At 37.3% G+C, this 27,529-nt stretch overlaps 1 protein-coding gene across 4 annotated transcripts; it reads left to right on the top strand.

The window, feature by feature from the left end:
• Nucleotides 1-540: 540 nt before the first annotated feature.
• LOC132158849 (ral guanine nucleotide dissociation stimulator-like) lies at nt 541-27,301 on the top strand. 4 transcript variants are annotated; one of them, XM_059568446.1, is made up of 21 exons: nt 541-700; nt 1,189-1,276; nt 1,365-1,530; nt 10,793-10,840; nt 12,382-12,465; nt 12,548-12,714; nt 12,977-13,030; nt 13,130-13,323; nt 14,756-14,865; nt 15,040-15,255; nt 15,336-15,439; nt 16,306-16,390; nt 16,916-16,975; nt 18,032-18,118; nt 18,340-18,372; nt 18,459-18,580; nt 18,669-18,758; nt 20,201-20,294; nt 24,997-25,224; nt 25,435-25,549; nt 26,198-27,301. In XM_059568446.1, the coding sequence occupies exons 3-21, from the start codon at nt 1,372-1,374 to the stop codon at nt 26,377-26,379; spliced, it is 2,232 nt and encodes a 743-aa protein (XP_059424429.1). In that variant the 5' UTR covers nt 541-700; nt 1,189-1,276; nt 1,365-1,371; the 3' UTR covers nt 26,380-27,301. The 4 variants fall into 4 exon arrangements, with proteins under 4 accessions (XP_059424429.1, XP_059424428.1, XP_059424427.1 ...); XM_059568445.1 differs by lacking the exon at nt 1,189-1,276 and having other exon boundaries at nt 542-700; XM_059568444.1 differs by lacking the exon at nt 1,189-1,276 and having other exon boundaries at nt 542-700; nt 1,362-1,530.
• The last annotated feature ends 228 nt before the right edge of the window (nt 27,302-27,529 follow it).

Genomic DNA, 27,529 nt, shown 5'->3' with positions numbered 1-27,529 from the left:
ACAAAATGAATATATATATATATATATATATATATATATATATATATATATATATAGCAGCTCATATATATATATATATATATATATATATATATACACACACACGCACACACACACACACACACACACACACAAACACACACACGGTCAACTTATTTCAGTTAGATTAGTGAAAGAAACAAAGTGGCTGGAAGCAAAATAAAATAGCAAGAAAACAGCAAGAATAACAAAGAGTAACATTATTTTATAAGAGATGGGAAAAAGTGGCTACAGCAGTGCAATAAACAAAATAAATCAATAAATATGAAGTTGAGGGGCTAAGCAATACGCAAAAATAGAAACGAGAAGTCCGCGTTGCATCGAGCGCTTCCAGTCGGCTATAAACAGCTTCGTTTACGTTCTGTGAGAGCGATGTTGTTGTGCCGATGCTCTTGCTGCTCTGAATTTACCGGGCACCGCTTCTCATCAGCGCGTCCAGCCAATGACCACACGCGCTGATGCGATAGCAGGAACTGCGTCCAACGCGCCGCCCGCGCGTCACCAGCGCAGACCTCACCAACACGCTCGGCTCGCCGCCTTCATCGCGCCGATAAGCGCTGACAGGCGAAGCAGGAGGAGAGAGATATGGAGGGACAGAAACTCTGACTTCAGAGGAACCCACACGCAGGGGCGGATGGACGTTACATTACTCTCCTAACAGGTATTTCTGCGTTTCGTTTGGGTTTGAACGCACACGAACATTTGTCTTCTAATGCGAGACGTTAAGAGAGGATGTGTCATATGTAAGCAAACTGTAAGTTCATAGAGAAAAGTCATTAATAAAAGCGTGCGCGTCCTGTGCGTAACGTATTTTGATATTGCTGGACATTAAAATTACATTTTGTCGTCTGATAGCCTACGTTCCTATTAGGATTCAGTAAATTAAAAATAACTCAATTAGGCTGAGTGCTTCAGACCGGGTTAAGGTTAGATGAAAGGAAGCTTTATTTTCCTGCAAGGTTTCGCTCGTTTTACACACTAATAAATGCTTATCTCTTACTAGTGAATTGCCTCATCGAGAGCTGTTATGAACTATGATGTTTATGAACTTTCATTTGCTTATCACATCTTGTGACAATGGCACTGAGTTCTGATGGTGAGCTGCTCACGTTCCATCCTTCTCTTCCTGAAAGAGATCTCTATCTGCAGGCAAATATAAATACCAGCGAGGGACAGGGGAAAAGGCGAGGGAGCGGCCTGAAATTCAAATTCAAATAGTCTCTTGGCAAAGGGAAATGTAAATGATGAAAACAAATGATCTAGCAGATGTAGAGCTGCTTGTTCCTCTCCAGTGACCTGTGTTTTGGTTTGTTTCTGGCCAGCAGCACCATCATGCTCCCTCGAAGTATGAAGACATCTGGAGTAGAGCTGCCGGGAGTGGGGCCCAGAGAGGTGCCCCTCATCGGGTATCGACCCCTACAACCAGAGGTGGACGGCCATAAGGATCAGCTGTGGAAGGAGAATGAAAACAGGGAGGCAGATCACACACAGGTAAGAGGACGATGATGTCATGATTTACTCCGGGATTGTTTTTGATTTTTGATATTTTTTTCAACATTGAATAGCATCATACATGGTTTCCCCAAAAAAATGCAAAGCAGAACAAATTATTTTCAAATGTGATAATAATAAGAAATGTTTCTTGAGCAGGAAGTCAGTCTATTAGAATGATTTCTGAAGGATCATGTGACGCTGAAGACTGGAGTAATGATGCTGAAAATTCAACTTTGCATCACCGGAATAAATTATATTTTTGAATATTCAAATAGAAAACTGTTATTTTAAATTGTAATAATATTTCACAATATTGCTGTTTTTGTTGTGTTTTTGATCAAATAAATGCAGCCATGGGGAGCACAAGATACTTTTTTTAAATATTGAAAAAAAATTACTGTGAAGTTTTCAGTGTATTTCCCCCCTTTTCTAATATAGTGCCTATATATATAGTGGGTTTCTGTGGCTAAGATAAGAGCATACATATCTCATACATGTTTCTGTCTCACCGAATGCTGTGGTGTTTTGTGTTAGATCAGCTTTCACTCGTGGATTAAAACTTGAAACAAGATATTCAGCCGAGTTGTGACCCTTTCACCCAGAGGTTGATCTTAAGTGACATAGTCCTCGTCCTCATGAGACATTTAATCATAAGGAAACTGAAGCTACTGTTGCTGAGTTCTCAGAAAAGCTGCGATGGCTTTCACTGTGACTCAAGGAGAGGGTAACAAGCTGCAAATGTTACTTTAAAGAGGGTCTATTACATAACTAACTGTGGCGATATAAAGAGGCCAAGCTGGAAGGTAATACTATTCAAATACACTCATCTGGTGCTCAGTGATTGACCTGCTTTGTATTTGTTTTATTGGGAACCGTTTTGTTTTAGCCATACTATGGGTGGTGAGTTTCTTATCGGCCTGAGGCAAAGCCCTCGTGTGCTGCTGTTTGACCCCACCTGGTATTCTCTCATGATCTGTTTTTATAGACTGTCAGCTGCTGCAGGCAGCTTTGAGATTACACGTCATTTTTTTACGAACATAAGTGTTTCCTTCAAATCAATTGAGCCTTCAATGAAGCACAACCACTTATTATACCTATATATATATATATATATATGTATATATACTGTACATATGAGCAATATCATTTTAATTAAAATATTGACATGTTCCACAAAAAGATTAATTATTATGAAATTATATATTAAATTATATATATATAATATATAATTTAATAATAATTCATCATTTATTTTTTAGAATTTTACACTTTCAATATATATATATATATTGAAAGTGTAAAATTATTAAAAAAGATAAATATATAGAAAGTATAAAATTATAAAAAATAAATGATACATTTTTATTAAATTATATATGTATATATATATATATATATATATATATATATATATATATATATATATATATATATGTGTGTGTGTGTGTGTGTGTATCAATATATAATCAATATACAATAATCAATATATAATAATAACAATATATAACAGATTATTGGAGTATGTTTTAAAAGAAAATACTTCAGTTTTTATATTTAAAATGTTATGTTTAATGTAATGTGCTATTTACAGTTTTGTTGTAATTAATAGTGAAATTTGCTAGTAAAGAAAAAATGGTTTTCTAAAATTTTCTTTGAACCAAATTTTCATGTGTGTGTATGTGTGTATATATATATATATATATATATATATACATAAACAAAAAATCAATAATATTAAATATTATAATATTACATATTTAATAATATTAATATTATATAAATTGAATATGACATTTATATAAACACACACACACACGCATATGTATATATAATGGAATCTACAATTTTTGGAGCATTTAACAAATAAATAATCAAAATAAATAATCAGAATAAAAAAAGAGATTACTATATGTATATAACTCTGACTGAATAAAGCTATATTTAATTTTAGTATTGACTTGTATTGGAGTGAGCCAAATTGAGAAAATTATGAATCTGTTACGGGTGTATCGGTATGCAAAAATCAGGTTCGGTACGTACATCAGTTTTAAAGTCACGGTTCGGTTCATTTTCGGTACAGTAAGGGAAAGAAATGCAAACATTAAACTGCAGGTTGTTTATTACTATACACTTTTTTTAAATACTTTTTAATAAAATATATATAAAATAAAAATAGAATAAGAAATAAAATACTGCTGCAAAGTTCTCCACTAAATAAAAAACTCTCAGTCTCAAACCAATATCATATAATAAAATATAATGAAAAATATAAATAAATAACTATGATTACAGTGCAGCAATACCAATCCCAGCTTGTAGGCCTGCTTCACCAGAATCGTGCCTGACGCGGCGTTGGCGCGCTGCTGCTGCTGTAGGTGACAGGGAGGCCGCCGACAGACCAGGCTCTTGTCTTCACGACAACAATATCTATACTTCATGTTGAGCATAAATATAAAGCCTACTGATAAAGGACACTGTCAACAGTATTGACGGCAAAATAGACTATGTTTGACAGGTGCAATATTTGAAAATCGATAATTATTAATTTATTTTTTAAATTACATTTATATCTGAATTTATGTCAACCTATAGACTTTCAAACATCAAAGTGTCATGAATTAATATGTATTTGTGTACAAAATGACATATAAACATATTTTCCTATTCTATTTTGCCTGGAAACGCTTCCAACACGCTTGCGTGTCGCGTGAAAAATAGGCGTCGGTTCTATTTCTAGCATGCACGCGTTTTTCTAGCATGCACGCGTCTCACGCAGGCAGTCTGCAAGCTCTAACCTGTTAACATGGGAGCCGAATTAAAAACGGATACGCCACGCAGCTGAGACGCTTGCACCACGCATCCAGTGTGTCACCGGCCTTAGAATCAGCAGCAGGGCGGGATTTGCGCTGAACGAGGAGACTTCCGCCACTTAATATGTTCGTTTGGAAACACGAAAATGTACTTATGTTCCGCACACAAAATATTGCATTCCGTCATTCGGTACACACGTGCACCGTACCGAAAGCCCTGTACCGAAACGGTCCGGTACGAATACATGTACTGTTACACCCCTAGAATCTGTTGTAGAAAAATCCATATTGATCAATGACTAATCTGAATATTGAGTGTTTGTGTGGGTGTGCCTACTTAACCATATTTTGGGGACAAGTTTGTACCCAAAAGTGAGCTAAACCTGACAAAATCTTCAAAAACCTCCCTTTGGGGATGTCCTCAGTTGGAAATTGGTTTAGAAATAAAGTAAACAAAGTTGTTGTTGTTTTTTTACTGTAAAAATGCAGAAAGTTTTCTGTAAGAGGTAGGGTTGGTGTAGGGTGATAGACTATACAGTTTGTACAGTATAAAAACCATTACGCCGATGGAATGTCCCATTTGAATAGCTAAGTAAACACGTGTGTGTGTGTGTGTCTATGCTGGTCACGGCCCTGCTGTTCTATCTTGTCACAACATCCTGAGTATTGACTAGAAATTGCTCCATCAAGGTTAGACTCATTCAACACTCGGGCTCCCTGGTCTAAAAACAGAAGCCCTGCTGTCTCATGCAGATCACTGTAGTAACTTCCCTCCTGTTCAGGTCACATGACCAGCTCACAGCTCTTTGGTAAATAATGCAAGAGTCCAGTATAAAACACACTGGCTCTTTCGTCGGGACTTGCTCGGATGACACAAATGCAAGGCCAGAGAAGACTCAACAGGATGAAACTAGATCCGACCCTCTGTTGAATCTTTAATGACACTGGCAGGATGCATGTGTGGAGGTTAAAATGTGTTTGTAGTCATTGCTGTGCAACTTCCTTGTGTGCATATCTGGGTGTAACGTAAAAAGAGAGAGGGAGGAGGGTGGAGAGGCAGGCCTAGATAATTGTTTAGCTAAAAACAGCCTTAGCTGATCCAGTTTGTCTACAGAGGGCTCATTATGTCCCCTGAATGGTGCACCCTAGGCCACATGCAGTGCTGTGTGTCACTGAAATGGATGCAACACCGCATCGACTAAACCTCTCCACAACAGAGCAGAAATTATCGATTGATTTCCATTAAGCTCTATTGTGATCTTCAGTGGCGAGTGTTCATGCAGTCACCGTGTGATTTCCATTGGCTGAGAAATAGGAAAAGTTGGTCGATGCAGTAATAGATGTGAACACAAGAAGAGAAATAAAAGATAGCAAGATGAGGTATTCATAGAGAAGAAAGAAACAGTAGGTCTCTTTAAATACAGTAGCTCCTCTGTGATGTATTTACGATACAATTCGGTGAGAACGCAGCTGAAAGAGATGAATAAGGTTTTTAATGCTTGGGAACCAGCTGTATTAGCAGGGAAGAACATTGTGACATTTTTTTTGTTTGTTTTACATTTTCCTTAACTCACATATATATAACATCACATATATTATAGACTATAAATAATTCTGCCACCTTTTGGTTTAAGAAACATTTGAAACAATTTTGGGGTCAAAAAGTCTATTATGCTCACTAAGGCAGCGTTTATTTGCTCGAAAATCAATTAAAGCAGTAATACTGTGAAAAAAGAATTACATTATAAATTGGTCTTTCTATTCTGGGTTATCATCATTAAATAAAAACATAAAAATACTTGGAAAAAAAAATCCATCAAGCAAAATAAAATATATTTTTAATATATTTTTTTCTGCTAATTGCTGAGGCAACATTTCTTATTTTTATTTAGTTGAAGTACTAAATTAACTATAATAAAAAAACTTAATAAACTACATTTTTTTTAATAGTAATAAAAATGACCAAATACACAACAAAATTACCAAAACTTGAACTAAATGTTGGATTATAAAGATTATAATAGAAAAATATTAATAATAATGTAAACCTGAATGGTTGGAAGCAACACATTATAATAATATTAGGGCTTTAGAATAATTAATATTCATGATTTGATGGGAAGGCTGCCATTATTGAAATCTGAAGCCAGTTCAATCATGTAATAATATAATAATAGCCCCTGACCTCTCAGCAATGATAAAGTCCTGTATTATTACTTAATCTTGATCATGGTCTGTATAAGTGTTATTATGCTAGACTGTTTGAGACTGAAAAATGTTGTTTGTTTACAACTGCCTTGTGTTACAGTTGCACCCGATCTCTCCTACTGAGGGCAGAAAGGATAGTAAACATAGAGCAGCTGATATTGTCTTGGGGTTTTCCTGTCCCCCTCCCCCGAGGTGAACGCTATTGAATACAGCGGCTCAAAGTGTTTGACTGAGAGAGTAAGAGCATGTGGAGGGAGGAAGGGCAGCATGACATGACAGCATGTCCTGTTTCCTGTGTTTGTCCACACATATTAAGCACTTCCTGCTGGCCGAGAAAAGCCATGGAAACTCACAGCTGGTTTAACCTAATGGTAAAACACAAAGTTTCCAAACGTACCAAAGGGTATGAATTTCGTAACATGAATTTCGCAACGTGACATTAACAGCTAATGTAAAAGCGTCTGCGTTAATGAACTGTTAAGGAACCCAGACCTGACTCAGAGAGTACTGGTAATGAAAATCAAGGAGTTTTACACTTTGCTTTACATAAATGACTCAGTACAGCAATGCAAGAATTACTATTATCATCTTACATAACCCAGGATTACAGATTTTTCAAAACATCCAACCCTTACAGTAAGTGGGGGGAAAAATTGACATGATATTTATTCCATTTATGCATTCCATATAGCCATGCAATAAAATACACCAAACTCTCAACAACCAAAAAAATAACCAATGTTAAAAACACGCAGAAACTGTTTAGAAAAGCAAACACATAGTAACAAAGTAAAACAGTTTAAAACACCATAGAATCTGCATAGCTATACCTTGGGAACCACTGAAAAACTTTTTAAACACATGGAAACTGCAAAGCACCATATTGGCAACCACAAGATTCTGAATGATTCTAGTGTGTTGCTATTCTATATTATCTTAGTGGTAGCCAAGGAGTTGCTATGCTGCAACCTAGAAACCACCCAGAATGCCTAGCACCACTCTTTGTTCAGAAAAACCTAAAATTCCTGTTTGTATTACATTTGTTTTCAAACAAGACGGTGCTCCAAGTGCATAAGTGGCACTTACACACGAAAGAAAAGATAAAGGAAAAGATTCCTCATTAGGAAAGACAGTCCTCAAAGATTTTTTTCATCCAAGGTTCAGTTCAGTCTAGACTAATATAACTTCATGTCTGTGGTTCACCTGTTGCGGTGTCTCACAGAGACAGCTAGGCCTATTTTTACTTTCTAAAACAGGGAACTCTGCTGTTTCGTTATATATAATCAAGACTCCAGCACAGCAAATAGCTTGTAATCAGCAAGGCTAATGCTCATTGCTCTCAGGACTGCATGAAGTGTAACAAAAACCAAACACCTGCATGGCATGTCGCCATCTCTGTGTCAATATGTGCTTTCATTTGAGTATCCCTTTTAGATAAACAGGTGTTGCCCCGTGTTTTATTAGCAGGCATATGTCATGCATTGCTGTTTAAAGAAGTTCTCTTTTAAGATCAATTATAAAATGATGGTTGTTTTACATGCAGACTTGTTGAGCAGTAGATTTGACTAGAGAGCTGCCATTCTTGAAATCTGAAGCCGATACATTTGTGTGTATTTATTTACTCCCGTTTCATTCATTGCATTAAACTTCACCAAACAGGTTAGTGGCATAATTCTACACACGTAAGGTTTATGAGAACCTGTTTAAATCATATTTTCCCTAAAAATAAAATAAATACTTTGCATAAAGAAAAGGGACCATTATGTTTTTATTTCTATATTTATGACACTTTTATTCAATCATATATTCACCCCAAATTAAAATAACAATCTATATGGGCATTAAAAGGGAAGCCTATTTTTAAATACAAATATATATAATGAAATAAAAAGTATTATGTTAGATTTTTTCCTTCATATTTCCCCCCCAAATTAAATGACTGAAAAAAAGAAACGTAAAAGAAATATATATATATATATATATATATGTGACGTGGTGAAGAATCACTCGACAAGTTTTGGCTTCGTGAACAAAAGGCCCCGGAGGGTGGATTTTATTTACAATAATAAAAGGTGTAGGATGGCAAGCCGGTGCGTGGAGGCTGGTGCTCACGTTGCTCTTCAGTGCTCAATCCAAGTGAAAGTGGGTGTCCAAACGTGCTCCAAAGTGGGTGGGCTGTCGGTCACTCGCTGCTTTCTGGAGAGAAATGAGAGAAAGGGGTTAGTCCAGCGTGCATTCGGCTCGAGACCAGTGTCTGTCTTGTCTGCTCAGCATGTGCTGCTTAAGAGCCGTGTTCTGATGAGCTGCAGCTGTGACCGATCAGCCGGCGGTGAGGACGTGCAGGTGTATGCTATTGGTTGCCAGGGCGACGCTGATTCCTCCTAGGACGCTCGTCACATTTTATATATATATATAATTTTTTTATTCAGTCATATTTTTCCCTACAATTAAAATAAGAATATATGTGAATAAAGAAACATAAACATATTTTAAGGTCCATTAAATTTGTATGGCAAACGAGGATATTATTAATATAGAAATATTATAATAATAATACATTTCGGATATAAATATATTTTGATATGAAAGTCCAAATCAGTCCACAAATCAGGCAAATTTTTTGGGGGGGTTTGTGCATTTTTAATTCATATATACTGTATATATACATATATATACACACACACACACACACACACACACAGACACACACACACACACACACACACATATATATATATATATATATATATATGTGTGTGTGTGTGTGTGTGTGTGTAAAACCTCTCATAAAACCTCCAGCTCATATTTCACCCCCCCCCCCCCAAAAAAAACACACACAGACACACACACACACACACACACACACACACACACACATATATATATATATATATATATATATATATATATATATATATGAATGAAGGAGGAAGAGAGAGAGATTGTGTGTGAGTCTGTAACAGGAGTGCCCTTGTGACGTATACGTGTGTGTGTGTGTGTGTGCGTGTGTGTGTGGAAGGGGTTGGCCTAGCGAAAAGCTCAGGTGTGTTTACATGGCTCCATAACAGAGAGCGTGAGGTTTGAGCAGGGAAGACAGATAGACTAAGAACCTCACTGAATGAAATCAACACTCCTCTGTAAGCAGCAGCAAGAAAAATAGATTAAATTGAACAGATGAAAAGGCCTGAAGGAAATGGAGTTCTCCGGCAAACTCAAAGAATTTCAAGGAAGTTGGCAAATCTCTGCCTGTCTGGACTTGCTGAGTTGAAGGTAGTCTTTTCCCTTGAGTTGTTTTTCCATTTAAGGCACACACAACACTGAATGATTTCAAGCAAATGAACTGCAACTGAGGTAATGTATGAATGTTTTGGTTTGCTTAGGGTTATAGCTTTTCTCAAGACTTCTCAAGATTATTACAAAGTATCTTGTGTGCTTTATAACAATTTAGCATTTCCTGCTCAGACAAAATAGCAGCTTTTTAAGTAAATATCTGAAATTTGTGTTCAAATTTGAACACTGATCTTAGTAAGTGATTGATCTGGTTCATTCTCCTGGAGCGCATTTGGATGTTTCAGACAGTTACTCATAACTATGTCACCGGGTTTGTTTTTGGCCTGTTGTCTCATGCATTTTTAATGAAGGAAAATCTCTGTCAAATGAGTTGAGTAAATCAAAAGCATTCTAATGCATTACATCTGTTTAAAAGCTGGAAATTGAACTAGAAGGTTGAATGAGGTGATTTCCGTCATGCGTAAAGTTTTTATTGGAGATAACATGTAAATGTGATGCCTTATCACTGAATTTAGGCTTTAAATGTCAAACTCAACATAACCGCCATTGTACAGTCTTACCTTGCTTTAACCCCAACCATTATTAGGATAAAAAGTGGAGCTTTAGCCATAGCTAATAGCAAAGTTTAATAATTGAGCTGATACTTATCTGTTTTGGGGTAATGTTTAATATTTAATGTCAAGTTTAATGTTTCCAATCAAAGTGTATCCTGACCAGCTTAACCAATAGGGTGAGTTTGGGGCGGGACTATGTGTTTGTCCAACCAATGGCAACATTGTGAGTGTTCTGGAAACTTATTGGAAAACAGTTGCAATTCACACTTGTAATTTATGTAATTATTAAATCCCAATTATTAATGCTTGCATATATGCATCTTCAGTCTAAGCAGTGTTTACATTGGAAATATTTGATGCACTTATTTTATTTATTTTTGTCTGTGTTTTTTTTAGGGGGAGCCATCCCCGATGAAGACCACATGGTACTGTCCACTGGACCTGGTGAGACTGGACCTTTTCTGCCAACATAAATGCTTCTTTCAAACTGTTTGTGTCAGCTGCATGATAAAATTATTTTCTTCATTAGTTTTGTGGCATAGTAGCTGAAAACTGAAAATCGAATGATGGTATAGTCTCAGATGTTCAGCACCTTCTGATGCATATTGCACACAAACTGGCAAACACGATCTGAAAATCAGCTGTTCCGATATGATTGGCAGGCATTTATGTTATGTAATGTAATCCAGAAACCAAGGTGCTCTAGTCCTGCTGGAAACAAAATCATGTTCAATTAGGCTTCCCATTTGATAGAACGAGTGCTTTTTAAAACAGAACTAATCAGAGGTTTGAAAGTTTGCTGTTTGAAAGGTTGAAAATGTGAAAAATAATATTGAGTAAAATATTTAGTTTTCATTTTTGTTTTGAGTTTCACTAGGCCTATTTAAAATGTTGGGGTCAGTAATATTTTTGTTAAAGGTCCACTAGAGTTCCCTGAAACATGTAGCGTTATTTTTGTCCTATAGCGTTTTGTTTATGTAACCGTTGAGCTCAGTAAAGCCGCATTTGACAGCCACAGTCCAATGTATCACCCCTTTAGATTCGATATGAATCTGTTACTGAAGCAAAACAGTGTTTATATAAAGATTATAGTGATTTTAGAGAGCATTTGATTGGTGATGAGAAGCTGAAGTGCAAGGCGATGTGATCAAAATTGTTGACTCATATTGGCGGAAGTTAGAGACTGTATGTTTTAAATGCTTATATCTTGTAAATGCTAATTTTGTCATTATTATGGAGCACAATAGGTTATAGATAACCTTAAGGCTAACATATTCATATTAAAAGCCAAAAACCTTAGATTTTAATTTAATGGGGAGTTTAAAGTAAATTAATAAATTTATTCAGCAAGAATGCATTTAACTGATCAAAAGTGACGGTAAGTATTTTACATTGTTACAACAAAAATGATTTTAAATAATTGCTGTTCTTTTAAACTTTATATTAATCCTAAAATAGTATCGTGTTTTTAAACAAATTAACAATTAAATAAATACATATATATATGTACAAAATATATATATATATATAAAATCAAATAGAAAACAGTTATTTTAAATTGTAATAATATTTCACAATATTACTGTTTTTACTTTTCCATCAAATAAAAACAACCGTGGTGAGCATTTCAAAAACATTATAAATATCTTTTGGGTAGATTTATCCAAATATGCTTTTCATTGCATGTAAAATGATCTAAAAAGGCAAGTAAAAACTAAAACTGTGATTGGTCACTTCTCATGTAAGTGAAGTGCGTTGGTCATGGGCAAAAAAAATAAATAAAATGAAGCAGAGCAGACATTATGCCTCTAATCAAAAGTATGGTTATGTAAGACAAATGATTCCCACAGGGAACAAGCAATGAGGGTTAATTATTGTGACCAAGAGAAAGGCCCCTAACATAGTGAGCTTGTAATAAGTTTACTGGAAGGCTGTTTGAAAAGAAAAAATCCACAAAATGGCTTACTCTGGTCTCTCTGCTTCAGTCCACTGTGTCTGAAATGGAAGAAGACGGTATCATCTACACTGTGGTGGTAAAACAAGGGCACAGTTCCCCCGCCGGCCCACAGGTGAGCCCCATCTTCTCAAGTAACATTCAGTGCTGTACCTTCCAGAAGTACTGTCCTGACATCTTCAATCGTCTCTTCCCAGTCCACAGCATCCCGCTCTCAGCACGTCAAAGCAGGGACAGAGGAAAAGCTGGTCCTCCATCTCCTACATTCCTTCAGCATGGGTGACTCCTCCTTCATCTCCATCTTCCTCTCCACCTATCGCTCCTTCACCTCCACCCAGAGAGTGCTGGACATCCTGATTGACAGGTATGGTGCATGTGAAGTCATAAAGTCATCGTCTTTCAGATATCAAATAATTTGCAATGATTTTTTTTGGTGATATCAAATTCAGCAACATACAAGCATGAAATTAAGATCTATCTATCTATCTATCTATCTATCTATCTATCTATCTATCTATCTATCTAATAATATAAAATTTGTACTAATAAAATTGGGTAATCATTGGCAATACTAACTGACATTACAGTAAAATGAACCGCCAATTTCAATATGAACTATTTTGTAGGTTGGGAATTCCTCCGGGTGAGAGCAATAGTAACACTCGTCAGATGTTCAACAAGTATGTACTACACAACAAGCTCTAAATAGAAGTTATTAATAGCCGGTTATGTCTTTTAAACTGCATTGTTGAGTGTTTATTCACATTTGTTGTGTTCAGGGCAGTGTGTACAGTGTTCAGCACATGGCTGAGTGACTATCCCGAGGATTTCTGCTCTCTGAGCGATCCCTCCTGCCTGTTACGCTTGGCCCCCCTGCTTCCCGGTGACACCTCGGGTGCAGAAATCAAAGGTCGACTGCTGAGGATCGCTGAGGAGCTGAGTGAGAAAACGCTGCTGTCCGGCTCGCTCTCAGGTCAGGATATTTGTCCATTTGACAAAGACGACATTTCCGTTTTTTGTACGTTTGCAACAGACAGTGCAGGTTATTCTCTCAGTCCATCTGTACAAACACCTGTCCCACTTGTCACAAGAACATGGATTTGTACCTCAATATTTCATTTTAGTTTTAGGAATGTAACTACATGAAGTTCTGGAGTTCTGAAATACAGAAAAAAATGCTAATTTCCACTGAAGTGAAAGCTGTTATAGTCAATGACTGCAAAAGTCTCTAAGGCTTTTCCTTTTCGTTTTTAGATTCTACCGACCTTTGTTTATGCCACAATAATTTTTAGGACCAAATTATCAAAACCTGGAAATTGTAATTAAAAATGCATAGAAATATCTGTAGTTAACAGGAATCTAATATTTTTAAGTGGCTAGAAATTTCACTATAAAATGATTTTTAAAAGCTGTAAGCTCATTGACAGTTTGATCTAAACTAGCATTCAAAAGTGTGGGGTCTGTAAGATTTTTTAAAATGTTTTTGTAAGAAGTCTTGTATGCTCAACAAGGCTGCATATTAAATAAAAAAATACAGTAATATCTTTAATATTGTAAAATGTGACCATGGAGCACAAAAGCAGTCATAAGTAGCACTGGTATATTTGAAGCAATAGCCAACAATACATTGTAAATGATCGATTTTTCTTTTATGCCAAAAATCATTAAGATATTAATTAAAGATCATGTTCCATGAAGATATTTTGTAATTCTTTTATACCGTAAATATATCAAAACTTAATTTTTGATTAATAATATGCATTGCTAAAAACTTAAGAACAAATTTAAAGTCGAATTTCTCAATATTTGGATTTTTATTTTATATTGCACCCTCAGATTTGAGATTTTCAAATAGTTGTACCCAGCCAAATATTGTCCTGTCCTAACAAACCATACATTATTGGAGAGCTTATTTATTCAGCTTCCAGATGATGCATACATCTCAATTTAAAAGAAATCGACACTTATGGATTTGTGGTCCAGGGTCACAAATATTTTTGCAATTTAAAATAACAGCTCTTTGTTTTAATGCATTTTAAAATGTAATTTATTCCTGTGATGCAAAGCTGAATTTGCAGTCTTCAGTGTTCCTTCATAAATCATTCTAACATGCTGATTTGCTGCTTAAGAAACATGTTGATAACAGTTGTGCTGCATAATATTTCTGTGATAATATTATTTTCAGGATGCTTTGATGAACAGAAGGTTCAAATAAACAACGTTTATTGGAAATATAAATATTTTGTAACAATGTAAACTCTTTACTGTAACTTTTGATCAGTTTAATGAATCTTTGCTGAATAAAAGTTGTTTTCTTTAAAAAAAAAATAATCTGGTTCCAGGTTAGATAGACATAGCAGCAATTATTATCCATTTTTCAATATTGATATATTGATTTCCTACAGATCCTACCAAAGGTGTGACATCTCCTCCTGATCCCTCAGAGTTTGATGCCACCAGCATCCTGGGGTTTCCATCCAGTGTGATCGCAGAGCAGCTGACCAGGATCGAGACAGTGAGTTTGATCACACTGCTCACAAATGCTGCCTTTACATCTGAGGAAAACACCAGAGATTAGTTTGAAACTAAAAGTAAAATGAGTTACAGTTTACCTCACTCTCTAAAATCTGTGAACCTCTCGGACCTGTTGGTAACACCCTAAAATGAAATGCTTTTGTTTTGCCTTAAGGATCTGTTTCTGAAGCTGGTGCCCTATCACTGTCTGGGGTCTCTGTGGTCTCAGAGAGATAAGAAGGGCCGGGAAGGAGCGTGCTGGTCGGTCAGAGCTACTATCAAGCAGTTTAATCGCTTAGCAAACGCTGTCACAGCCTCGTGCTTGTGGAACACGGGTCTGAAGAGCCAACAGAGGGCCAGACTGCTGGAGAAATGGATCAGCGTCGCAGAGGTCAGAGCGGTTTCACTGTAAACTATGTCATCAGTCAGGATGAAGGACTCACGTGAGCGTGTGGTTTGTTTCCCAAACAGGCCTGCAGAAGCAGGAAGAACTTCTCCTCACTGTACGCCATTCTGTCAGCGCTGCAGAGCAACCCCATCCACAGACTGAGAAAGACCTGGCAGGAGACAGACAGGTCTGGATTTACTTAGGAAACTGCTCGTCATAACGTTCAAGGAATATCAAGTCCATATTTATTTGTGGTGCAGTACAATTTGCCCTACAGATTTTCCTCCAATATGAATTTTTTTCATGTTTTAAATATATTAAAAAAAAATGGGTTAAAATATATTGCTAATATGTATATAATGTAATATATGTTGAAAGTGTACACATTAATAAATATACAACTTTATTTAAATGAATTCATATAATTTTTTTCTTATGTTTATAAATGAGTATATTAATAATATATACAGATATAATTGTAAAATATATTTTAAAAAATAAGACTAATATAATGTGAATACAGAATTAATACAGAATACACACACACACACACACACACATATATATTGATAAATTTAATTTATATAATTTAATTTATTATGTTTCTAAATATATTGATATCTAAAAATCTAAATATATTGATTGTCCAAAATATAATAAATACATTTTTTGTTTAGTAAAATATGCATTTATTTAATTAAATGTATTTTCTTGCCCCTTTTGAGCACTACATTAAAAAAAAAGAATTCTAGTATTTGAAAATTTAAACATAACTTTAATTTATGTTCCATTTTAATATATGTACAGTATATTTTAAATATATATATAATTATATTTTTTTTGCTGTATAAGATTGTAAAATAATTGCAATCTTAATAATAATTTTATATTTTCTTTATTAATTTTTATACATAATTATTTGATTGTTTTTCTGGAATATTCCTCACAGTTTGCATTGCAGTGTAAGAAATGATGCACATTATATGAAATGGTAACATCATTTTTAACAACAGCAGTGCAGAATAAACTAAAGTCTTTCCTCTACTTCAACAGAGAAGCTGTAAAGAGATACGAGGAACTTTCTGACATCTTCTCTGAGAAAGACAACTTCTCCCAGAGCCGCGAGCTTCTCAAAGAGGTCAGTCACACTACGATACAAAGCAGCCAATTCACACGGGCCTTCTCTAATATTATTAGCGAGCATGGCATTGCATTGATGGGAAAACATCAGGCCAGTCGATGTTCTCTGGCTCTGTGTGTAAAATTCTCTTTGGATGTGCTTCATCACTGTAGAACACTGCATTAATTCAGCATGGCCTAAAGGGAGGATGAATGACATTATTTACTCATCCTCTTGTCATTATGCTGTTGTTATTTTTCTGTGGAACACAAAAGGAGCAATTTAGCTTTAGTGATCATAGTGACCACTGACCACTATTGTGAAGGTCCAAAAAGGACAACAACAACAAACAAAAAAAAAAACAACAACCATAAAAGCATAATAAAAGTACTGTTGCTCTCCACTAAAGCTCTGAAATCACATTCAGATTCCAGACGACAGATTTAAATGAATCATGCAGAAAAAAATTGCAAACACAGGAACTGAACTATTTTCCTTTGAATTGATTTTAGTTTATTTAATAAAAGCACTTTAATTTTACAGGTGGGGACTTCCAAATTTTCAAACCTTGACACTAAAATCAACAACAGGAGATTCACCGGGGTAAGTATCCTTTAATCAATATACATTCGGTATATTATAACATATTAGATTTTTATTATATATTAATATAGAAATATAAATATTATTATAAATAATGATAATATATACTATTGTTTAAAAGTTGTCAAGGCTGTAAAACAGTCATATTGTGGAAATATTACAATTTAACATTTAACAATAAAATTATATATTTTTAATAAAAAAAATATTAAAATAAAAAAAAAGTTAACACTAAACTTTTTAATGGTATGTTGTTACAAAAGATTTCTTTTTTTTACTTTTTATTAATCAAAGAATATTGAAAAAAGTATTACAGGTTCCAAAATAAATGAATAAATTAATTAATGAAATCAAGCAAGCAGCAAAAAATGTTGCAAGCATAATGTAACTCAACATATTTAAATGATTTCTGATTAATCATCTGACACTGAAGACTGGAGTAATGATGCCGAAAATTCAGCTTTGCATCACAGGAATAAATTACATTTAAAAACATATTTAAACATAAAACAGCTAATTTCAGTTGCAATAATAATAATATTTAATTGTATTCTTGATCAAATAAATGCAGCCTATGTGAGCATGACAGACGTCTTTCAAAAACATTACAGAATTTTCCCCCAAACTTGGTAGTATGTGCGTGTATATCAAAAAATATGCATATACAGCGGGTAAAATAAGTAATGAAGTTTTCTTAGTAAATATATTTCTATATATCGCTTTACTATGTAGTGCTGATGACATGAAATTTTCATCAGATGTCGGTAACAACCCAAGTGATCCATATATACATAAAAAACAAAACAAATAAGATCAGAAATTCAATTCTGTGTAATAAATTGTAATGATCCAGGGGAAAATTATTGAACACATGAAAAAAGGGAGGTGTAAAAAGGCATGGAAAGCCAAGACACCAGCTGAAATCTATTCGTGATTAGAAAGCAATCCTGCTGAGAATATGGTGACATGTTCAACACTTATTTTAGCCGCTGTATTTATGGTGTGATGTAGTGCTTATAATCTTTGATGTATCTGAAGGCTGTGTTTCTTTTGTAGTCGTGCGCTCAGGGCACTGTGCCGTACCTGGGCATCTTCCTCAGAGATCTCACCATGCTGGACACTGCAGTCAAAGACCGATTAGAGGTGAGGTTGTTCAGAGCCCGCCAAGAGACACGACTAACAGAACTAAAGAAATGGAGCAATAGACAGTATCAGCACATCCAGCTGTGAAATATAAAAATAGCAGTGGTTTCACAATGTTTGTCAATGCTCATCTGACAGAATCAAGATGTGTTAGAACAAAACTCTGAGTCAGCGAGCATTGGCAGTGTGTAATGAAAACCAAAATGTAATGTCTCTTACAGAATGGCTTCATCAACTTCGATAAAAGACGACGGGTGAGTTTATGTTGATTATACACTTGATTGTCATTTTTTTAAGTTGTTTAAAACAAAATATTAACATCACATCCTCTTGATTTCAGGAGTTTGAAGTCATTGCTCAAATTCGCCTCCTTCAGTCCTCGTGTAGAAACAGCATGTTCAGAACGGATGAGACGTTTGTTCAGTGGTATCACAGCGTACCTAGTCTGTGCGAAGAGGAAAGGTCAGTGACATTTCTATAACTCTATTCTGAACATCTCAGATGCACACTGATTAACTATGTAATAAGATGTCCATGTGTTTTTTAATAGCTACAAGCTGTCCAATCAGATTGAAGCACCGGGCGAGCCGAGTCCTGGCCGTGTCCTGAACCCTACAGTGATCATCACACAGTGTCCAGAGTAAGAACATCACTGTCCTACATCAACAACCACCCAGCATTTCTTACTGCAGAGTTCGAATCAAAATCAAAATATAGTGCAGCACTGTTGAAAATAATTGCTGTGATTATCACAAATTAAGATTCAACATCAGAATAAGTAATAAGGTGTTTCAACTTAAAATGTTTGTGCTTGAATAGAAATTATTCAGTTAATAGTTCAGTTAACTTTAGTTTACTTATCTTAAGTTGGATATTTAAATGATCTTAAGAATTTGTAAGCTTTTTTTTACAAATGCAGCAGCATTTTTTACATTGAAGAAAATGATAAGATAAGTTCAAATTAACGTTTAAAGATATACACCGCAAATGCATCTGTTTTTAATTGCAATGCTAAAATAAAAATATAATATTAGACAGAAAAACAAATACCGGTAATAAAAATAAATAAATAAATGACTGAATAACTGAATAACTGAATAACTGAACAATAAATAAAACCTTAATAGTAATATATACGTATATATATATATATATATAAAAACACATAACAGTAACATTTAACTAAAATATAAAATAAAACTCATAAAAACTTGTATGAAACTAAAACCTACTTTACAATATTAATAAAACATAATAGTAGTATATAAATAATACTAAAATAACACTGGTCTCAGGGCAATTAATTTAATATGAATCTTTGATCATATTTTAGATTTTTTTTTGATGATGTGCATAGCAAATTGTACAAAACATTTTATTTGTTTGTTGAAGTTTTCACAATAAACAACACATCATATACTGAAGCTGTGATTTGGCATAAGGGAAACAATTCTGGCTATCATAGTAACCCATTCACTTCTTATGAGAACAGCAATTTCCTGTCCGTGTTAATATCTGTGTAATATGGCTAGCTTTTAACAAGTGACACATGAATTTGCACCAAAATACTGTAGAGTTTGACTGGACGCACAGACATTGCCAAAGAAATGGGATTTCATGTGCTTAACATGATTATGTTATTATTCTTTGCATTCTGCATTGGTTTTTTCAGATTTGCAACACATTTTTGGGTCAGGACCCACCAGCTTAGAAACACTACTATATAGTACGAAATGCATAGCTCTCATTTTGTGAATCCTGGGCTCAATTTTTCAACTATTCAAATGACAATCTTCCTGTTGGCTATGCTGAGGATCAGACTCAGTCCTTGACATGCACACACAGATGTTTCTTTCATGAGCTCTTAATCGCCGTAATGCTGCTTGAGCTGAATCAAATGAAGTTTTAAAGCAGGACAAAGACACACTTATCGTCTGCAGTTAGCTTCTGACTTCAAAGCTGGTGTGGAGTTTCATTTTTAGCTTATACTCTAGGTTACAGTCTTTTCAGAAAGAATCAATGTCATAAGCAGCAATGGCAAAGAGCCTCCAGTTTGTGACAAGATCTGTTCTCCCGTTACAGTGCTCTTTCAGCCGTGGCAAATACGACAATGGATGCTGATGGCATATTTGACTCCCCGTCTCCTGTCAATCACCTGCTCTCCAGGCTTTACAAGGTAAAGGCGACTAAAGAGTGTCACAGTGTCTGGGTTGTGTTCTCTGGGTTTCCACTAGGTGTCCTCCTTTCTCACGGTGTCTTTCTCCTTATCACTTCCTGTTCCCTTATTTGGTCACCTTCCTCCTGTTTAGTAATTGATTGTTCCCCACCTGTCTCCTGTTCTCTCATTATCCTTCTGTGTATTTATACCCGGTCTGTCTGAGTCTGTGTTACGGAGTCCTTGTTTAATGTTTGAGAGTTAATTCATGTCCGTCGCTTCTTGCCTTGCTTTGCCTTGTCTTCGTGTCTTGTTTATGTTGGATTTGGATATTCTGGTTTTGACCCTGCCTGGACTGTTTACCCCTTTTGGATTACCCCATAATAAATATCATACCTGCAATTGGTTCCCTCTCCTGTGTTCTCTGTAACACCGATCGTGACAGAAGGACTCCGTCACAGTAGGAACCAGCGGTATGTCATTTTTCCGTTCCCCAGCCAAGATGGCGGAGCGGCGAACCAAGTACCTTCGGTTGATCGCCCTCCGCCAAGAGGGCAATGAAGTGGGTGCCCTGGCTCAGGTGTTCTGGTCCCTGGCCGAGGGCATGGGCTACAACGATGCGGCCCTCAAGGACTATTTCAATGGCGGGCTGGATGATCCAGTGTCTCAGGAGGAGATGGCGCAGTTAGAGACACTGGAATTCTGGGATTTCGTGCGCTACCTGCAGCATCGGCTTCGGTGGGATGCCCCAGCCACTTCTGTCTCTTCCGGCGGGGTGGTCGTCAGCCCAGCACCACTGCCCAGGATGGCAACCAGCCAAGCGCCACAACCCAAGATGGCCGCCAGTCCAGCACCACTGCCCAGGATGGCTACCAGCCAAGCGCCACAACCCAAGATGGCCGCCAGTCCAGCACCACTGCCCAGGATGGCTACCAGCCAAGCGCCACAGCACAAGATGGCCGCTAACCCATCGCCAATGCCCAAATTGGCCACCGTTCCAGCGCCACAGCCCAAGATGGCCGCCAGCCCAGCACCAATGCCCAAATTGGCCACCGGTTCAGCGCCACAGCCCAAGATGGCCGTCAGCCTAGCGCCACAGCACAAAATGGCCGTCAGTCCAGCGCCACAGCACAAGATGGCCGCTAACCCAGCGCCAATGCCCAGATTGGCCACCGGTCCAGCGCCACAGTACAGGATGGCCGCCAGCCCAGCGCCAATGCCCAAATTGGCCACCGGTTCAGCGCCACAGCCCAAGATGGCCGTCAGCCTAGCGCCACAGCACAAGATGGCCGTCAGTCCAGCGCCACAGCACACGATGGCCGTCAGTCCAGAGCCACAGCACAAGATGGCCGCTAGTCCAGCGCCAATGCCCAAATTGGCCACCGGTCCAGCGCCACAGTACAAGATGGCCGCCAGCCCAGCACCACAGTACAAGAGGGCCGCCTGTCCAGAGTCATTGCCCAAGATGGCTGCTTTCCCAGCGACGTTGCACAGGATGAGAGTCTCAGTTGACCCTCCGGAGTCTAGTCAGGTTCCAGTTGACCCTCCGGAGTCTAGTCAGGTGCCAGTTGACCCTCCGGAGTGGAGTCAGGTGCCAGTGAACTCTCCAGAGTCGAGTCAGGTGCCAGTGAACTCTCCAGAGTCGAGTCAGGTGCCAGTGAACTCTCCAGAGTCGAGTCAGGTGCCAGTGAACTCTCCAGAGTCGAGTCAGGTGCCAGTGAACTCTCCAGAGTCGAGTCAGGTGCCAGTGAACTCTTCAGAGGCGAGTCAGGTGCCAGTGAACTCTTCAGAGTCGAGTCAGGTGCCAGTGAACTCTCCAGAGTCAGGGCTGGTCACCGCTGATCCTCCAGAGTCAGGGCTGGTCACCGCTGATCCTCCAGAGTCAGGGCTGGTCACCGCTGATCCTCCAGAGTCAGGGCTGGTCACCGCTGATCCTCCAGAGTCAGGGCTGGTCACCGCTGATCCTCCAGAGTCAGGGCTGGTCACCGCTGATCCTCCAGAGTCAGGGCTGGTCACCGCTGATCCTCCAGAGTCAGGGCTGGTCACCGCTGATCCTCCAGAGTCAGGGCTGGTCACCGGTGATCCTCCAGAGACTAGGCTGGTCACCGGTGATCCTCCAGAGACTAGGCTGGTCACCGGTGATCTTCAAGGACTGAGTCAAGTCACCGGTGATCTTCAAGGACTGAGTCAAGTCACCGGTGATCTTCAAGGACTTTGTCAAGTCAACGGTGATCTTCAAGGACTGAGTCAAGTCACCGGTGATCTTCAAGGACTGAGTCAAGTCACCGGTGATCTTCAAGGACTGAGTCAAGTCACCGGTGATCTTCAAGGACTGAGTCAAGTCACCGGTGATCTTCATGAGCAAATACAAGTCACCAATGATCTTCATGAGCAGTGTCAGGCCAGCACCAATCTTCTGGAATCCAGTAAGGACAACAGGGGATTACCAGAGTTTCGTCGTCCCATTGGTCCAGCCGCACGGAGGTCTGCTCCGCCTTGGGGGGCTCTGGTCCTGACCACATGGCTGTGGTGGTCTTCTGCTCCGCCCTGGGGGCCTTCCGCCCTGACCACACGGTTGTGGGGGTCTTCCGCTCCGTCCTGGAAGACTCTGACTTCGTCCACAAGGAAGTGGTGGTCTTCGGCTCCGCCCTGGGGGGCTTCCGTCCTGACCACATGGTTGTGGTGGTCTTCTGCTCCGCCTTGGGGGCCTCTCGTCCTGACCACATGGCTGTGGTGGTTTTCTGCTCCGCCCTGGGGGACTTCCGCCCTGACCACACTGTTGTGGTGGTCTTCTGCTCCGCCCTGGGGGGCTCTCGCCCTGACTACACCGTTGTGGTGGTCTTCTGCCCAGCCCTGGAGGACTCTGGTTTTGACCACAAGGACGTGGTGGTCTTCCGCTCCGCCCTGGAGGACTCTGGCGTCGACCACAAGGATGTGGTGGTTTTCTGCCCCGCCCTGGGGGGCTTCATGTTGTTGTTTTTGCTTTTTGTTTTTGTGTTCACTCCTGTCCCTGTTCCTTTCTGTTAGTCTGGCCCTCCGTCCCTCCCCCTGAACCTCCTCCGGTCCTCCTCCCTCCTGGTCTCCCTGTTTTGTGTTTTCAATTCTGGTGCCTGTTCCCCATGTTTTTCTTTTCTGCCCTCCGTCCCTCCCCCTGAGCCTCCACCTGTCCGCCTCCCTCCTGGTCTCTGTTTTGTGTCTGTCGTGGAGCGTCTGGGAGCCGCTCCGTAGAGGGGGGGTACTGTCACAGTGTCTGGGTTTTGTTCTCTGGGTTTCCACTAGGTGTCCTCCTTTCTCACAGTGTCTTTCTCCTTATCACTTCCTGTTCCCTTATTTGGTCACCTTCCTCCTGTTTAGTAATTGATTGTTCCCCACCTGTCTCCTGTTCCCTCATTATCCTTCTGTGTATTTATACCCGGTCTGTCTGAGTCTGTGTTACGGAGTCCTTGTTTAATGTTTGAGAGTTAATTCATGTCCGTCGCTTCTTGCCTTGCTTTGCCTTGTCTTCGTGTCTTGTTTATGTTGGATTTGGATATTCTGGTTTTCACCCTGCCTGGACTGTTTACCCCTTTTGGATTACCCCATAATAAATATCATACCTGTAATTGGTTCCCTCTCCTGTGTTATCTGTAACACCGTACGTGACAAAGAGCTTTATTTTGATTACATTGCAGTAATGGTTAGTTATCAGCAACTTTGAGAGATTTATTATTTGAGATCTCACTATGGATCTTTATAGCATTTAAAGTTGCTTTTTCGCATTGAACCATGCCACACTTCATTATGTGACACATTTTTTTCATTTTTTCATTCTTGCATGAAAATTCAAACTCCTGAATAAATGTTTTATTCATGATCCAAAAACATTTTCACCTGAAGGCTTGTTCTTAAATGCATTAAATTAGTTATAGAAAATGATATATTATCTACTTATGATTTTTTTCTAAAATTAGATTTTTTTGAAGAATTGTGTTTTAATGGATAGACATAGTTCATGATATTTATTCATAGATTTAATGACTTTACTGTTATTCTAAAATGTAGATATTTTGTTATAATCACAATAATATTGATTAAATTATAATGCATTTATTAATAATAAAGAATGTATACACTGTAATAAAATGTTGTAAGTAAAACACTATTAGAGCATGTTTTACAGAAAAATACTATTTCTGTTCTACTTGCTGTTTCTTAGTAATTAATTATATTTACAAAGCAATTTTTTAAATTTCACTCAGACATTTCACAAATAATAACAAAGAAACTTCAAATAAAATTAAAACGAACATGGAGTTTTTTTAATTAGAAAGATTCAAATAGTACATATACAGTGTGTGTGTGTGTGTGTGTATACACACACACACACACACACACAGTAACAATAATCCAATAGTTATTTTATTCACAACTTTGAAAATTCATTTGTCCAACTTTTTGACATGTAGCATAGAACAATTTATTTTTAATATGGCTTTTGTTTCATATACTTACCTTTTATGACCAATATTCTATCTTTGGCACCTGAACATAAAAAGTATATAATATATTAATCACCTTCATGTTGCTCTAAACCCAAATGTCTTTATATCTTCTGTGGAATATAAAAACAGACATTTAGCAGAATGTCTGAGCTTTGTGTGAGCAAACATGAGATTTAAGAGCAAAACAGACAAAATAACCCACATAAAGATGAATTGTATTGTCATAATTACCTCTGTTTCAGCATGTTAAATCCCCATCCGTTTCCTGTCTGGATGTTGATTCGTCGCCGCAGCCCAATGATACCACGCCCTCTGGCCTGACCACACCCACTACAGCTGTAAAATCACATCGGCGGTCTGTCTCCTGCGGCAACAACCCCACCAATAACAAACCAGAGGCGGGGCCTGATATGAGAATCGTCAGGATACGGATGGATTTACATGACGGCAACTTATACAGAAGCATTCTGGTAGTCTAGCAAACACAACTGCAAGACATTTTCAAATGAAAGTAATAAAAAAACTATGTGTTCACACTTTGGGCTTTGAAACCCCTGTATTTCACAGAATCAGTCCAGTGTTACATCAGACAATCTTCGGCATTTCATGTCAGCTCCTGTTTAATATGGATGCAGTCGCTCTTTGTTCTAATGTATACTTTCTTTTCTGTGCTGCCTCAGGTCACCAGTAATGATAAAACACCCACTGTAATCAGTTCTGCATTAGAGAAGCACAACCAGAATGCTCAAGAAGCCTCCAAATACGAGCTGATCCAACTGCTGCCGGAGGGGAAAGGTGATGTCACATTTTTCATGTCATAATGTGCTGTACGTTTTTTGAAAATGCATCATGAAAAATATTATTCTGGGCATACTGATAGAACATAGTGACATTATGCACTTGATATATTAAAACAGGCAGCTGTCAGTCAAATAAAACAAATATAAAATATAAATGAATATATATACACTACCATTCACATGCTATTAATATTTTTAATCAGCAAGGACAGAAATTGATCAAAAGTGACAGTGAAGGCATTTTATAATGTTACTAAAGATTCTTATTTTTAATAAATGCTGTTCTTTTGAACTTTCTATTCATCATGTGACATTACCACTGGAGTAATGATGCTGAAAATTCAGCTTTTGTATCATGATTTAAACAGTTATTTCACTGGACATTTTTTATTCAAAAAAGTGTGAGCATAAGAGACTTCAGTCCCAAAAAATAAAAACCCAGTAGTATATATACAGCATATAAATACATATTAAACATATTTAATTCATTTTTATTTGAATTTATATTTAATCAAAAGTAAATTATTTATTTATAGAAATATATTTTACAAAAATGAAATATTATTTGAACTGATTGTTTAAGAAAAACACAACTTTTTATGTTTCCTGAGTATTTCTTTGTCTTTCATTTCTCTCTCCACAGAGTTATTAATACCTCCTACAGGAAACGTCTTCTATGCCATGTCTTCAGCTAGCGTGGACTTCCTGTTAAGGAGAAGAGGAGGAAATACACCTACAGGGTCTCTGACTCTTGGCAACGAAACCAGCGCAACCTTTCCACGAATCAAATCCAAGGGCAGAAGGCTAGTTCGGACACTATTTTAACATAAAAACAGGACATTCTCGTCCAAGTACTTTCAAAAGAAAAGACAAAGAATATTTCATTCAGAGCTCTTTGACGTACCTGTGTAGAATTGACTCAAATAAGCCATTTTCATAAGTCCCAATATTAGTAATTTGAGTAGAAGCTTGGTTAAAATGGCTCTAAGGTGTTAGTTACTGCTAAACATTGCATTTTTGCATCTCATAAATCAAGATGAATTTCAAGACAGGATCGTGTACCTCTTGCTGATGCCAGCATTTCCAGAACTTCCCCCATCTACCTCTAAAGCTAGCAGTCCATTGGTTACAGAATATTCTGCATTATTAATGACCATCAAATGGGGATAGAGCAGCTAAAAGATCCCAGCATAAGAGAATAAACACTTACAGAAGGTACTTACACCTGTCTAACATTTCTAAACACTGAGCTGTTCTGTGTGGGCAAAAAGCTAGTGAAAAACACCCACCTGCCTGAAGTTGAGTCATGAATCCACTGCCGCTCTCCAGTGTCCTCTCCAAGTATGCAAACTGATAGTTGCTTCTTTCTCTTTAAATATTAATACAGAATTCATTATGGTTGTGGTAATATCAAGACTCTGTTCCAAAACCTAGTATAAAGTGTCAAATTATCAAAGGCAGGAAACTACGTATCCTCAAAAGAGACCATTCTGAATCAATCTAAATAGGCCGCACATGGGAGACTTTACAGTCAATTTCAGTAAAGTCGGATGTTTGTTTTCAAGCTTAACAGCACAATAATCTAGTAATAATAATAATACACTACTTTCCAAAAGTTTGGGGCCACTAAGATTTTCAAAAGAAAATTAATATTTTTATTCAGCAAGGTTATTACAGTTAACTAAAACTACAATTAAAACCATAAAAATTGTTTCTTAAACGTTAATTGAAATAATATATATATATATATATATATATATATATATATATATATATATATATATATATATATATATATTTAAAATTAAAAATTACAAAAACACAACAGATTTACTAAAATGTAAATAAAAAATAAAATAAAAAACTGAAAATATGTAATAAAAACGAATTCAAAATATTCATAAAAACAGTAATTGTATCTCAATGATACTAAAATAACATGGTCATTTAGCAATAATGCTTTAAATTGATCAAA

This window comes from Carassius carassius, chromosome 15 (assembly GCF_963082965.1).
Source record: "Carassius carassius chromosome 15, fCarCar2.1, whole genome shotgun sequence".
Classification (NCBI taxonomy): domain Eukaryota; kingdom Metazoa; phylum Chordata; class Actinopteri; order Cypriniformes; family Cyprinidae; genus Carassius; species Carassius carassius.
This window is presented reverse-complemented; position numbering and strand designations above follow the sequence as displayed.